The 15,377-nt window shown below is 47.0% G+C and overlaps 1 protein-coding gene across 1 annotated transcript; it reads left to right on the top strand.

Annotated features, from left to right (window-relative positions):
* Positions 1-2,108: 2,108 nt before the first annotated feature.
* LOC139062147 (brain acid soluble protein 1-like) lies at positions 2,109-13,670 on the top strand. Its single transcript, XM_070542646.1, has 2 exons — positions 2,109-4,449; positions 5,147-13,670. Exon 2 carries the CDS (start codon positions 12,705-12,707, stop codon positions 13,578-13,580), a length of 876 nt encoding a protein of 291 aa, XP_070398747.1. The 5' UTR covers positions 2,109-4,449; positions 5,147-12,704; the 3' UTR covers positions 13,581-13,670.
* The last annotated feature ends 1,707 nt before the right edge of the window (positions 13,671-15,377 follow it).

Genomic DNA, 15,377 nt, shown 5'->3' with positions numbered 1-15,377 from the left:
GGGTGTGATTGGGAGGAACGGCCCACCTAATCTGAACTCGAGCGGTGTTTTGTTATTGGACTTCTGTGCAAGCCGCAGTTTGGCCATAACGAACACCATGTTCGAACATAAGGATGCCCACCGGTACACTTGGTACCAGGGCAGCCTAGGTCACAGGTCGATGATAGATTTTGTAGTCGTATCATCTGACCTGCGGCCATATGTTTTGGACACCCGAGTGAAGAGAGGGGCGGAGCTGTCAACTGATCACCACCTGGTGGTGAGTTGGATCAGATGGCAAGGGAACATGCCGCGTAGACCTGGCAGACCCAAACGCATAGTGAGGGTCTGCTGGGAACGCCTGGCAGAAGAACCTGTCAAGACGGTCTTCAACTCCCACCTCCGGCAGAGCTTTGACCACGTCCCGAGAGCAGTGGGGGACATTGAGTCCGAGTGGGCCTTGTTCCACTCTGCGATTGTCGAGGCGGCTGTTGCTAGCTGTGGTCGTAAGGTGGCCGGTGCCAGTCGTGGTGGCAACCCCCGTACCCGCTGGTGGACACCAGAGGTTCGGGGAGCCGTCAAGCTGAAGAAGGAGGCCTACAGGGCGTGGCTGGTCAGTGGGTCTCCGGAGGCAGCAGACAGGTACCGGATAGCCAAGCGGGGTGCAGCAGTGGCAGTTGCCGAGGCAAAATCTCGGGCGTGGGAGGAGTTTGGTGAGGCCATGGAGAAAGACTATCGATCGGCTCCAAAGAGGTTCTGGCAAACTGTCCGGCGCCTCAGGAGAGGAAGGCAGCAACTCGCTCACACTGTTTACAGTGGGGATGGGGAGCTGCTGACGTCAACTGAGGCTATAGTCGGACGGTGGAAGGAATACTTTGAGGAGCTCCTCAATCCCACCAATGCGCATTCCGAGGAGGAACCAGAGCTGGGAGGCCTGGGGATGGACTGTCCGATCTCGGGGGCAGAAGTTGCTGAGGTAGTCAAACAACTACACAGCGGCGGAGCCCCGGGGGCGGATGAGGTTCGTCCTGGGTATCTCAAGGCTATGGATGTTGTAGGGCTGTCATGGTTGACACGTCTCTACAACATTGCGTGGTCATCGGGGGCAGTTCCTAGGGAGTGGCAGACCGGGGTGGTGGTCCCCATCTTTAAGAAGGGTGACCTGAGGGTGTGTTCCAACTATAGGGGGATCACACTCCTCAGCCTCCCTGGAAAGGTCTACTCCAAGGTACTGGAGAGGAGGGTCCGATCGATAGTTGAATCTCAGATAGAGGAGGAGCAATGTGGTTTTCGTCCTGGCCGTGGAACTGTGGACCAGCTCTATACCCTTGCAAGGGTGATGGAGGGGGCATGGGAGTTTGCCCAACCAATCCACATGTGCTTTGTGGATTTGGAGAAGGCTTATGACCGTGTCCCCAGGGGCACCCTGTGGGGGACGCTCCAGGAGTATGGGGTGGGTGGCTTTCTGTTAAGGGCCATTCAGTCCCTTTACCAGAGGAGCGTGAGTTTGGTCCGCATAGCCGGTAGTAAGTCGGACCTGTTCCCAGTGAGGGTTGGACTCCGCCAGGGCTGCCCTTTGTCACCGGTTCTGTTCATCACTTTTATGGACAGAATTTCTAGACGCAGCCGTGGTGTGGAGTGTGTAGAGTTTGGTGGCAGGAGAATCTCGTCTCTGCTTTTTGCGGATGATGTGGTCCTCCTAGCTTCATCCAGCTCTGACCTTCAGCTCTTGCTGGGTAGGTTCGCGGCCGAATGTGAAGCAGCTGGGATGAGGATCAGCACCTCCAAATCTGAGACCATGGTTCTCGACCGGAAAAGGGTGGCTTGCCACCTCCGGGTCGGGGGAGAGGTCCTACCTCAAGTGGAGGAGTTTAAGTATCTCGGGGTCTTGTTCACGAGTGAGGGTAGGAGGGATCGGGAGATCGACAGGCGGATTGGTTCGGCGTCTGCAGTGATGCGGACGCTGAGCCGATCTGTCGTGGGGAAGAGGGAGCTGAGCCAGAAAGCCAGGCTCTCGATTTACCGGTCGATCTACGTCCCAATCCTCACCTATGGTCATGAGCTTTGGGTAATGACCGAAAGAACGAGATCGCGGATACAAGCGGCCGAAATGAGTTTCCTCCGTAGGGTGGCCGGGCTCAGCCTTAGAGATAGGGTGAGGAGCTCGGACATTCGGGAGGGACTCGGAGTAGAACCGCTGCTCCTCCGGATCGAAAGGAGCCAGTTGAGGTGGTTTGGGCATCTGGTCAGGATGCCTCCTGGACGCCTCCCCGGGGAGGTATTTCGGGCATGTCCTGCCGGCAGAAGGCCCCCGGGTCGACCCAGGACACGTTGGAGAGGTTACATCTCCAATCTGGTCCGGGAACGCCTTGGGGTCCTGCCGGAGGAGCTGGTGGACAAGGCCGGGGAGAGGACGGCCTGGAGCTCCCTAGTTGGGATGCTGCCCCCGCGACCCGGACCCGGATAAGCGGAGGAAGACGACGACGACGTTTTTAATCTGTTTCTTATTCATTTCAGTCCTGTCAACACACTTAAAGTTCAATTATACGAGTCTGTCGACACAAATTATAGTATTTGTAAGGCATGTATTACGAAAAACAATTCTTCTTGCATCTTCTATCAAAACTTAATTGCCAGATATATTAAATATGTGTTATGTATTTGTCATTCAACAGGTTTGATCAATATGAGAAGACATCTTGACCAGATGGCAGAGGCTGGGGCGGACTAAGTCAAGCAACAGTCATCACATCTTACCCTCATCTTTGTTTAAAAGTGCTTTTCAGTCCATCGGTCCCAGCGTGCTCTCTATAATTAATGCTTCTCTGGTTTCTGGTCAGGTCCCTGCTTACTTTAAGAATGCTGTAATCCACCCGCTTCTTAAAAAAACGAGTCTCGACCCCTCTCTCCATAGCAGTTTCAGACCCATCTCTAAACTTCCGTTCATCTCCAAGATCTTGGAAAAGGTTGTGGCTAAACAACTCACAGCTGCTCTTGATGAACATAACATCTATGATAGCTTCCAGTCAGGTTTTCGTAGAGCTCATTCTACTGAAACAGCTCTTCTTAGGGTCTCTAATGACCTTCTGACTCACAGTGATGCAGGGGACTGTTCTGTTCTGGTCCTGCTGGACCTGACTGCAGCCTTTGACACTGTTGACCATCACCTGCTACTGGAGAGGCTGAGAGACTGGGTAGGCCTATCAGGATCTGGCGGGGGGGGGGTCGTTCAGGGAAAAGTCATGGGCTTGTGACTATAACCTAATTTATGTTACTAGTTTGCAGTGTAACTGCCTTTGTACTTCAATATGCATATTTCTTCATTTAAAAAAAAATGGCCACTTTGACATTTATACCCCATTGTCTTTTTTTAACTATTCAGAAGAGCCCGTCCTTGCGCAGTCAAAAAAGTAACTATGTAACTTTTACTCTGACTACATTTGAAATAAGCTACTTTTTACTTTTACTTGAGTACATTTTGAGGCAGGTAATTTTACTTGTAATTGAGTAAAATTTCATGAAAGTAATTATACTTGTACTTAAGTACAACATTTTAGTACTCTTTCCACCTCTGGTTGTGACCAGGGACACTTGGACGCTTACATTAACTGAGCTAATCTTAACAGATCTGATCGGTGTTTTAATTCTGGCTGACACATTCCATTTTCACGGTGTGAATTGTCCAGATACGTCCCGTGTCTGATGCAGGTATTCCGTCTGACTGGACAGAGTCTGAGTGCGCGCATATCGCCACATCCTTTTCTCGTAGCTAAGCTATTGACTAAATTCTAGCTTTTAAAATACAGAAGGCTGCCACGATTCCATGAGCATATTCAAAACACCTTTATCTTCCAGTTCACCACAACGCCACAAGATTTCTCAATGAACTAGATCAGATAAAAATTCCAGCTTGACTTTGTAGCGGTGGCAAATGTGTATCATTTATTTGATATTCTGAATACATATACAATATTACCTTGCTTGATCTTTATTGTAAATATCAGAAAATTATAGGGCTTAATCAGAAGAATCTAAGATTATTTGCTTTATTAAGCAGTTATACACACTTCGTTTTGATTCATGAAAGAGTCAGGTTTGTAATAAAAATGATTTTATTACAAGAAAAACACGACAAGTGAACTAAGCATTTACCGTGAATGGATGGGTCTAAAGGTGATGTAGGCTAATGTGTAAATGAGGTGTTGGTCAGAACTTCTGTAATCTCAGAGAACGACGTCTCCAGATGAAAAAGAATTTGGTTTGCAATAAACTATGAGGTTGGTTGTTATCAAAGCACATTCAGACGCAGTCTCTCTGTGTTCTACTCTCACCCTTTGGATGACCCTCGTCCGGATCCGGAGAAGACCCCAGGGCACCAGTAGATTGACCGTAAGCACCGACTTTCTCCAGTCTCAAGAGATGTCACCGGGCATCACAGGATGGAATCAGCTTGCGTCTCAGAGATAACTCGTAAGGAGTGAACAGTTCAGCTTTGTTCTGCAGGAAGTGTTTTTCATCAGCTTTGCAGGTGCACAAAACGTTTTAGTCTTGCAACAGGTGGCCAATCTGAGCTATTTTTCGGAACTCTCCAGTACTGAAGAATCTCTGTCTGGCTTTAGTTTTAAAGTTTATTTGTTATGGTTTTCACAGCCAGTCAGAGGCTGACAGAAAGGAAGATGTTACGAAGCAACTCTCAGAAACACGCCTTCTTTAATATGGAAGTCCTGATCTGGGTAAAAGGTTTTAGCTATGTGTATGGGACTTTAACTTAGTCGTACTTGTCATGGTGGATGTGCAGGTGTGTGGACCTTGTCGTCAAAACATGGGGAACACATTGCAGTCTAGTGGATTGACAACATCCACTCAATGAGCACAATTAATGAATCATTTCATTTCATAATACTATAATTATCACCATTATAGTAAGCAAATGTTTATTTAATGATTATCTAGATTATAAGTCATAGAAGGAGTTCATATTGATTTATTAAAATCATTATTGACATTAGCACTGATTTGAGCTGGATCTTCTGTCTTCTGCAGCTGAGACCTTGAGGAAAGGAAGCTAATGTTATGATTTAGACTTGTGGAGTCTGAATCCCAGCTTGTGTGAGGGCAGACTTGTTTAACGGGAACACATGCAATGTTGTGTCTCCTCTCTGACCAGGTGTTGAATAGATGGTGGATGGTCAGGCTGTACCTAAACTGACCATTGCTGGACGCTACAACTTGAAGCTTTGAGCAGTTTCTCCATCCTCTTATCTCGCCTCTGGTAGAATGAGTACCCCTGGCCCTCTGATCAGGGAGATCAGGAACAGCTGGCTCTCCGACACGCCCACCTGTTAACACAGAACTGGGACAACTGCAGTGTATTAAGTGAAATGAATAGTGAGCAGGGCAGACTGTGACAGGATGCGGAGCATCCTTTGGGACCACCACCGGAACGGGATGTGGAGCATTCTCTGGGACCACCAACGGAACGGGATGCGGAGTGTCCTCTGGGACCACCACCAGAACGGGATCCAGAGTGTCCTCTGGGACCCCCACCGGAACTGGATGTGGAGCGTCCTCTGGGACCACCGCGGGACCTGGGTGTAGAGCGGGCGGGTGGAGCTTGGACTGAGGTCGTTGGCAACAGTTACGGCATCGTCGTCATGTGGAGGTTGAGTCAGCGTCAACAGGAACAGGGGAAGAGGAGAGGAAACCGGATCTGATGGTAGCAGGAGGGTAATGATGACTCGGGGCCGACAGAGTCGGAGTCTGGAAGAGGTTTCGTTTCGTTTCGTTTTATTGAGATCCTCATTAGCTTCTGCCTAAGTGCAGATGCTAGTCTTCCTGGGGTCTCATACATTTTCATACAGTTGTTTACATGAGATAATACCCTTTACACACAAACACACACACACATTCACGCACACACATCCCTAATTCCCATAATACCAGTAGCTCAAGATGAAATCACATATCTAGAACAAAATTACATATATAAACTAATATCGGGAAAGGAGTTAATCACACCAATAAAGATTGAAAATAAAATTTAACAGAATGGTGACATCATGTCCATTGTTTCGTATCATAGTTCATCGATATCCAGTACTCGACCTCAAACACAGATTTTCAATCCTTCGTTGCAGAGTTCATAGTCACTATACAATTAGGTGTGTAAACAAAAAAATTTTCAGTTTCTTATGAAAAGAAATGTTATTACTTTCAAAAATTAAAAATCTAGGTAATGCATTCCATGCAAGCATAGCTTTATAGTGAAAAGATCGTTGAATTTGATTTGTTCTACTGCGTGGTAAAATACATTTCATCTCATTTATCTGTCGTGTATTATAAGTATGATTATCTGAAAAAAACATTAATTTGCTATGTATAATTTTTGGTGTTTTTGTAATTATTATTTTCCTCACAGTTGTTACCACGAAATACTTTAATCTACTCTTCACATCAAGCCAAGCAAGTTTTTCATGCATCGTTCCCACATTTGTTCTGTAAGGGCAGCCTAAAACAATACGAGCAGCTTTATTTTGTGCAACTTGTAGCTTATGCAAATTATTTTCACTTGTACTGGACCAAATAACAGATGCTTGATCTACACAAGAAAGCACTAATGATTGAACAAGGCATTTAAGTAAATATTGTGGTATAAATTTGCAACAAAATTTTATTATGCCCATACCTCTCCCCATTTTGCGTAAAACATAATTAATCTGGCTTGTCCATGATAATTTACAATCAACTATAACTCCTAGTAATTTTACTTCTTCTAGTTGTTCTATTATGTTGTTACTCAGGGTTAAATGTAACTTTGGCATCGTCTGTAAAGTATGTTTGGAGCCAACTACCATGCATTTAGTTTTTCCTGCATTAATCACTAATTTGTTAGCAGTTATCCACTGCTCGACTGTTCTTAACTCTTCATTTAATATTTCATTCAATGCACTCTCCGTATGTGCTGAAGCTAAAACAGTAATATCATCTGCATATACTGCTGTAGTCGCATGTTGCAGCACCCACGGAAAATCATTCAAAAAAATAGAAAACAAAAGTGGTCCCAAACAACTTCCCTGTGGAACACCACATTCCATCAGACCCTTTTCAGAAAAACTGCCATTGAAATAAAATTGATATTCTCTGTCAGTAAGATAACTTTTAGTCCAGTTAAGAGCAGATGTATGAAATCCATAGTGTTTAAGTTTTTGTAATAAAATATCATGATATAAAACATCAAAAGCCGCACTTAAATCAAGAAATATAGAACCAAGTAGCTTATTATTATCGATATTCTCTAAGCAATAATCAGTTATTTGAATAAGTGCAGTAGTGGTTGAGTGATTTGTTTTGTAAGCATGTTGATATTTTGTGTTCAATTCATTTACCTCAAAATAATCTTGAATTTGATCATATGCAATTTTTTCCATGATTTTACTTAACGCTGGTAGCAAACTTATTGGTCGACTGTTTTGACCAGACAGTGGTTCTCTATTGTTCTTAATTAAAGGTATTATTTTTGCTGTTTTCCATTGAGATGGGAAAATACCTTCTTTAAAACTTCCATTTATTATATGAACAATAGGACATGAAATAAAATCTACTACTAACTTTAACCATTTTATATCAATATTATCTATGCCAGATGGTTTATTTTTACTTTTTAATATTATCTCCTTAACCTTGTCTTCAGTCACTTTATCAAATAGAAATTGGCAGTTTTTATTTAACATTATTTTTTGTTTAATTAGTTGATAGGAAATATTTTTGGTTTGACTATTTTCCATAGAATCTCGTAACAACTTAATTTTATTAGTTAAAAACTGGTTTAAATAATTAGCAATTTCTGTTGGTTTAGTGAGATAAGTTCCCCCTACATCCAAAAAAGTTGGAGCTGACCTATTATGCCTACCCATTATTTCATTCAATGTACCCCATAATCTTGCACTATCCGATTTTGCATCAGTTAGTCTTTTTTGATAATACAACCGTTTTTTATGATTATTTAATTTAGTTACAAAGTTTCGTGATCTACGATACTCTTTCCATTTATCTGGACTATTAGTTTTTACTGCTTCATTTTTAAGTTTATCCCTCTGCCTCATATATTCTTTTAATTCTTCATCCAACCATGGAGCAGATACCCTTCTCACAGGAACATGTCTGTCTAACACCTTTGTGAACAATTCATTGAAAACTGCTACTGCTTGGCCTGGATCATCTTCACTTAAAACCTGTGTCCAACTTATTTTCCTCACATCTTCTATGAAGTCATCTTCACTGAAGTTTTTAAACATCCGTCTGCACACAAATAATTGGCCTTTTTTAGGCATCTTTGTTTTCCTTGTTACCGCAATTAAATTATGGTCGCTACAGCCCACTGGAATCGAAACGGCTTTAGAACATAAATTTGTCATATTGGTAAAAATTAAGTCAATCAAAGTTGTAGAAAGTTTGCCATTACTTTTCATTTGAATTCTAGTATCAGCCTGCACGAGTTGTGATAAATTACAAATGTTGGTAAATGAAAACAATTTATTCCTCAATGGACAATTTCCTGATTTCCAGTCAATATTAAAGTCACCTAGGAAAAAAATTTCTTTTCTCAGATCACATGCCTTATCCAACATACCTCCTATCTGATCCAAGTGGTATATAGGAGCATTTGGTGGTCTGTAACAACATCCAATAATGACAGCTTTTAAATGAGGAATCTGCAATTCTAACCATAGTGTCTCAACTTCAGTTACCATGAAATCTGTTCTTACTCTAACTGGTATGTGATTTTGAACATAACAGGCCACACCTCCACCATACAAGTTCCTATATAGTCTATAAATATTATAGCCCCTAACCTCTACTACTTCATTATTAATTGTGTCATCTAAATGTGTTTCTGATATTGCTAACACGTGTAAATTATAATTTAGCAAAATTTCTTGAACATCCGCCACCTTATTTCTCAAACTGCACACATTCAAATGAGCTATTTTAAACCCCTTTTCCCGCAACCAAACATGATCTGTCATCCAAAATCTAGAATAAATTCCTGCCTGCAAAAATCATACTGAGCTTCCTGTAACATTTTTATAATTTTACCAAACACATTCATACTGTCATTCATCTCAAACTCAAACACTGTAATGAAATAAAACATTTTTACACACCAGCTCTAGACACATAAATAACCAAATTATATAACTCTTATTGTGCGGGCTATCATTTCCATCTTGCGATGTTATTTAATGCTTATATAAAAATTAAACATAATCCTCACATAACCTAAACAGTAATCTCACAGTCCATCTTCACACTCATTAAACCGTTTTTAATTGGTCCATATTATTCTCCATCCTTCTTCCCTGGTTCAATCTCCATCCTTCTTCCCTGGTTCAATCACAGTCTTGTAGTAGGCTTCAGCCTCACTCGGTTCATTGAACCTTTTTGTCTCATTTTTAAAAGTCAGAATCAGGGTAGCGGGATGAATTAGGCCATGTCTCACCTGAGCCTTCTTCAGCTTACTCCTTATTTCCCAGAAGCCAGCTCGTTTTTTCGCCATTTCACTGGTCAGATCTGGAAAAATCTTCAGCTTCATACCATGCAGTTGGAAAACACGTTCTTCTCTGGCTATCTTTATAATCTCCTCCTTTGTTGTAAGCCTCCGCAGCCGCACCATCATCGCTCTTCCTGCGTCTCTCCTAGGTCCAATCCAGTGCGCCATCTCCACTTCTGGCTCCCGCAGAAGTTTTCCTCTAAACAAATCTTTAAACAGCTTGTCCATATAAGTAGTCAGGTCGGTTTTTCCAATGTCACCAGATAATCCGAACACACGAAGGTTGTTTTTGCGGCTCTGCATTTCAAGCCGCTCCGTCCTCTCTCTCAGCTCGGCGTTGGATTTGTTCAGCCTTGCATTGTCCGACTCCAACTTTGACATCCGACTGTCCAGTTTAGGTAAAGTCTCCTCCACATCACCCAGTCTTCTCACACAAGTAGAAATATCATCCATAATCGCGTTCAGTTTATTAACCACAACGCTGATCTCTTCCTTTATGACAGAGCGTATCAACTCTGATATTTCTTTTCTGTCACCATGCGCACCTGCCATGTCTCCTTGTCCCACGTACTGAAGCTCGTCGTCGTTTTCGTTTTGTTTGGATTGCTGCTTCACCTTCCTGGGGGGCATAATACTGCCAACTGCCACATATGTTGATTTCACCTACTGAAAAACATTTATCTCAATCCAGCACCACAATATTTGACAAATTTGTCAGAGCTTGGCGTTCACCTGTGCTCACCCGTGACTCATGGGCGTGTCACGGAGGTGACTTGGTGTCCCAGGGGTGTGGGGTCGGAGGCATGAACAGGAGATGAAGCAAGGCCAAAGGTCTCCTGCAGACGCCTGGCAAACTCCCAGAAGGACACCTATCTGGATGGACATACAGCAAGATAGTCCATGGCCCACACCAGGGCGCTACCACCCAAATTAGACATGAAGGAGACTTTGTCATGCTCCGAGGAAGCCAGGTCCATGTAACGAACGCAGGCTTCGATGTAGGTACGGCAAGTCTCTGGGTCTCCACAGTACCTGTAGTGAAGTGTTTTTGGTGGAGTCCAGGTTTCTGCTGGTTTGAGGTGTGGTCGGTCCATTCTGTCTCTTGGAAAGACGAAGGTGGAATCTCTGCTGGACGTGGATGTGGTGCGGCCTCTGGGACCACCACTGGACATGGATGCGATGCGTCCCCTGGAACCACCGCGGGACATGGATGCGGTGCAACCCATGGGACCACCGCTGGACGTGGACAGGCGGAGCCTCTTGGAAAGGCAAAAGTGGGAACCCCGCTGAGCGTGGATGCAGTGCGACTCCTGGGCCACTGCTGGACGTGAACGCGGTGCGACTCCTGGGACCACCGCAGGACGTGGACACGGTGCGACTCCTGGGACCACCGCAGGATGTGGATGCGGCGCGACTCCTGGGACCACCGCTGGACTTGGCATTGTAGCGTAGTGGTTTTATGCTCTTTTATGAAAGAGGAACCATGCTACGTATTAATTCGGAATTTTAATTTTTAATAAATCAATAACCAAAAGAAGACTCAAAGGTTGTTTTCATCGATAAACTGCCGATAATATCTGAGTGTCTGTGTTTCAGTTCAATGAGGAAACCAGTTTGAAGGATTAAAAGTTTTAATTCTTCAAATTAAACTAATGATTTTGAAAATTGACGAACAGGAAATAACAATCACATTGGCAACTTTGTGGGACAATCTTTTAACAGTTTATATGCTGTTCTTGCTCAAATAGACCTTCTGGTGAATTTATGAAGATTGAGAATGTTGTGAGTTGTGAGAGTGATATGAGGTGAGATGGATGCGTGTGTGCATCTGATTTTGCTTCAGGAAGAAACAGGTGTCTGAGTGAGAAGTGATGGTTTGAATAAACTTAGGTTTAGTTGGAAAAGATGCATCCAAACGCTAAACACCGTGTTCTGTCTCTCCGAATTCTTGTGGACCCTCTTTCGGATCCGGGCCGTGGAGGATGTTGTGATTCATCCAGATGACACCGGCGGCTGACAGGAGACGTAGGTGTCGAACGGAACCGGTCCAGAGTTGCCCTCGGTACACGTTGATGGTAAAGCGTTTTGTCGACGCGCTTTCTTAAGTTAATTCACTCAGAAATCAAAAGACTCGGTAATGAGTCTGCGTTAGAAGTTGCGATTCAGCTATTCTGCCTGGCTTGGCAGAAACAGCGTGAGAGGGGGGGGGGGGATTGAGCCCATGGGCTCTGTTCCCCTGGTGATTGTCTACACGTCCTCTCTCTTTCGTAGTCAAGCACGAACTGATAAACATAAGACTGAAACTTACCAAAAACCTTTCTCTTCTCAAAGCAAACGTGCGTCATCAAATGTGTCTGGAGTTTACTGTGAGCAGGTGTGTGTGGGTGTGTGTGAATGTTTGTGCTTGAGTGTGTGTGAAGGTCAGTAACAAACATTCTCAACATTATTTAAGAATGGATTCATTAAACCATTATAATTACCCCAAAGCATAAGAACCATTCATTTGATTAAACACATTTATAATGAGCAAAATGATAATGGTTACTTTAACATTAAAATCAAGAAAAAGAAGTTTAAACTTTAAGTTTTGATTTGTTATGACTACTTGTCCATGAGAACTCCTTCTTCTGGTACCGCAGGTGGCAGATGTTATGGTTTCCTCCCAGACTCGCTGGCGTTCAGGTCTTAATCTGTGGGTGAAAGTTCTCAATGACCCAGCTTTGACCTCGCTGCGTCCAGCACCACCATTGTGACAGAAAACCCATATTTCCTCACGTTACAGCATGAAGGGAGGAACTTGAGGCTTGAGTGGCGTGACTGCTAAACCTTGGATCTGTGAAGGCCATGAATTAGTAGAGGGTCTCCGGGGCCGCCACTGTTGCATTGTCAGGAGCCCGCATGCGCAAGACGGCCGCAGCAGGCCTGGACGGTAGGGTGGAACCTCTGCGTGGCAGTGGCCTGATTGCCAGATGCGTTCCCCAGAACGGTGACTCCTGTTCCTTTTCCAGCTCCATAAATTCAAGAAGCGTGAGATACTTCACTGCTGGATCCATGACAGGTCAGATTGAAAGTTGGCTAAACTGCTATGTGAGTACTGTGTCGGTGTTGGGTCTATGTTTTGGCCGGACGGAGCTGTGAGCTCGCCGCTGCCCCTGCCCGGCGCAGCAGTTTGGACATGCCCCCGGCCAGACCAGCAGTCCCGTCTCCTGCCGAATCAGCGCCTCCGTCATCTACAGGGGGAGGAGCGTTGGCCGCAGCCCAGCTGACCGAGCTTGTCAGTCTCCCGGCGGAGCTTGGCCGGTTCCGCCAGCTCATCAACTCCCAGGAATCCCGCCTGGACACCCTATCCTCCTCACCTCACCCAGCGGAGTTCACCAGTCTCTGGGCTGGCCCAGCTCCATCGGGCTCTCAGCCTTCGGGAGCTTCAGCTGGACGGTTTGTCCTCCCTGCTCTCTCCGTTCCAAGCACCGCCAGATCACATGCAGCCTGTCCAGGCAGCCCCTCCCGCAGCTGCTCCGCCTCCACTCCAGACGTCAACGGATCCGGCCCAGAAGCAGACGGGTCGGGCCCAGAAGCAGACGGTTCGGGCCCAGAAGCAGACAGTTCGGGCCCAGAAGCAGACGGTTCGGGCCCAGAAGCAGATGGTACCGGCCCAGAAGCAGACGGGACCGGCCCAGAATCAGACGGTTTTGGTTCCGGTCCAAAAGTCGCCGGTCCAAAAGTCGGCGGTCCAGAAGTCGACGGTCCAGAAGTTGAAGGGCCAGAAGTCGACACCCCCGGACCAGAAGTCGACACCCCCGGACCAGAAGCCGACTCCCCCGGACCAGAATCCGACACCCCCGGACCAGAAGCAGACGGTTCCGGTCCAGAGGTCGACGGTCCAGAAGTCGAAGGACCAGAAGCAGACGCCCCCGGACCAGAAGCAGACGGTTCCGGTTCCGGTCCAGAGGCCAGCGGTCAAGAGGTCGACGGTCCAGAAGTCGAAGGACCAGAAGTCGACGCTCCCGGACCAGAAGCCGACGCCCCCGAACCAGAAGTCGATGGTGGTTGACGCCCTGTCCTGTCCTGTGGTCGACGTCTCTTCCAGTTCTGACGTCGACGCCTCTTCCAGTTCTGAAGTCGACGCCTCTTAATGTTCTGAAGTCGACGCCTCTTCGTGTTCTGAAGTCGACTCCTTCTCGTGTTCTGAAGTCGACTCCTCCTCGTGTTCTGAAGTCGACTCCTCCTCGTGTTCTGAAGTCGACTCCTCCTCGTGTTCTGAGGTCGATGCCTCCTCGTGTTCTGAGGTCGACGCCTCCTCGTGTTCTGAGGTCGACGCCTCCTCGTGTTCTGAGGTCGACGCCTCTTCCAGTCCAAGGGTCGACGCCTCTTCCAGTCCAAGGGTCGACGCCTCTTCCTGTCCAAGGGTCGACGCCTCTTCCTGTCCAAGGGTCGACGCCTCTTCCAGTCCAAGGGTCGACGCCTCTTCCTGTCCAAGGGTTGACGCCTCGTCCTGTCTAAGGGTCGACGCCTCTTCCTGTCCAAGGGTCGACGCCTCATCTGAAGTCGATGCCTCATCTGAAGTCGAAGCCTCATCTGAAGTCGAAGCCTCATCTGAAGTCGACGCCTCATCTGAAGTCGACGCCTCATCTGAAGTTGACGCTCGTTCCACTCCAGAGGTCGATGCTCGTTCCACTCCAGATGCCGACATCCCTTCTGGTCCGACGTCTCCGCCGTCTCAAGTGCCGTGGTTGACGCCGTCTCCGGTTCCTGTGGTGGTTCTGGAGGTTGCACCGTATCTGGTCCAGCCCTTCCACGAGGCTCTGATCCAGCCCGTCCAAGAGACCTTGTCCCCGGTCCAGCCTGCAGAGACTTTGTCCCCGGTCCAGCCTGCAGACTTCATCCCCAGTCCAGCCTGCAGAGACTGTGTCCCCGGCCCAGCCTGCAGAGACTTTGTCCCCGGCCCAGCCTGCAGAGACTGTGTCCCCAGCCCAGCCTGCAGAGACTTTGCCACCGGCCCAGCCTGCAGAGCCCCTCTACCGTAAACGCAGGCCCCCAAGAGCCCGTCGCCGCCGCCGCCGCCTCCTCTACCGCAGACGCAGGCCCCCAAGAGCCCATCGTTTGTGCCTTCTCTGCCGCAGGCGCAGGCCCCCAAGAACCCGTCGCCTCCTCCTCTGCCGCAGGCGCAGGCCTCAAAGGGCCCGTTGCCTCCTCCTCTGCCGCAGACGCAGGCCTCCAAGGGCCCGTTGCCTCCTCCTCTGCCGCAGATGCAGGCCTCCAAGGGCCCGTCGCCTCCTCCTCTGCCCCAGGCGCAGGCCCCCGGACTCCGTTGGTCCCTCGGTTCCTCTTGGCCTTCCCTCCGGGTCCCCCTCCTCCCGCCCTGCTCCTTGTTCCTGTGGGCGTCTGGGATCCGCCCATTTTTTTTGGGGGGGGGGGGGGGCTTTACTGTCACACCCTGTCCTGTCTCCCCATTTTGGTTCAGCCTTGTGTCTCGTTAATTGCTCCCACCTGCCTCTCGTTTCCCAATCACCTTAGCTCCTTGCCCTTGTGTATTTAAGCCCCTTCTGTTCTGTGTCTTGTGTCGGTCCATTGTTTCATTGTCCAGCGTGTGTTCTAATAAACCAAGATTAAGAGTTTTTACCTGTCTGCCTGTCTTCCTCCCCACATGTGGATCCTCACATCACCTCCGCTCACCTCGCCCACACGCCGTGACAGTTTTACTTTTTATTTTTTAAGCAGATACACACTTTGTTTATAATAAACTATGACTGGCTAATCTCTGTGGTGGCGATACTTGAGCAGCCTTCCTAAGTCTTCATTAAACTCTGCAGGAGCTGCTGACTAGTCATTTTAATCAAATCTGTAGTGT

The sequence above is a fragment of the Nothobranchius furzeri genome, chromosome 12 (genome assembly GCF_043380555.1).
Source record: "Nothobranchius furzeri strain GRZ-AD chromosome 12, NfurGRZ-RIMD1, whole genome shotgun sequence".
Taxonomy (NCBI): Eukaryota; Metazoa; Chordata; class Actinopteri; order Cyprinodontiformes; family Nothobranchiidae; genus Nothobranchius; species Nothobranchius furzeri.
This window is presented reverse-complemented; position numbering and strand designations above follow the sequence as displayed.

Excerpts from the sequence above, each read along its gene's own strand:
- LOC139062147 (XM_070542646.1), top strand. The coding sequence starts at position 12,705 with ATGCCCCCGGCCAGACCAGCAGTCCCGTCTCCTGCCGAATCAGCGCCT.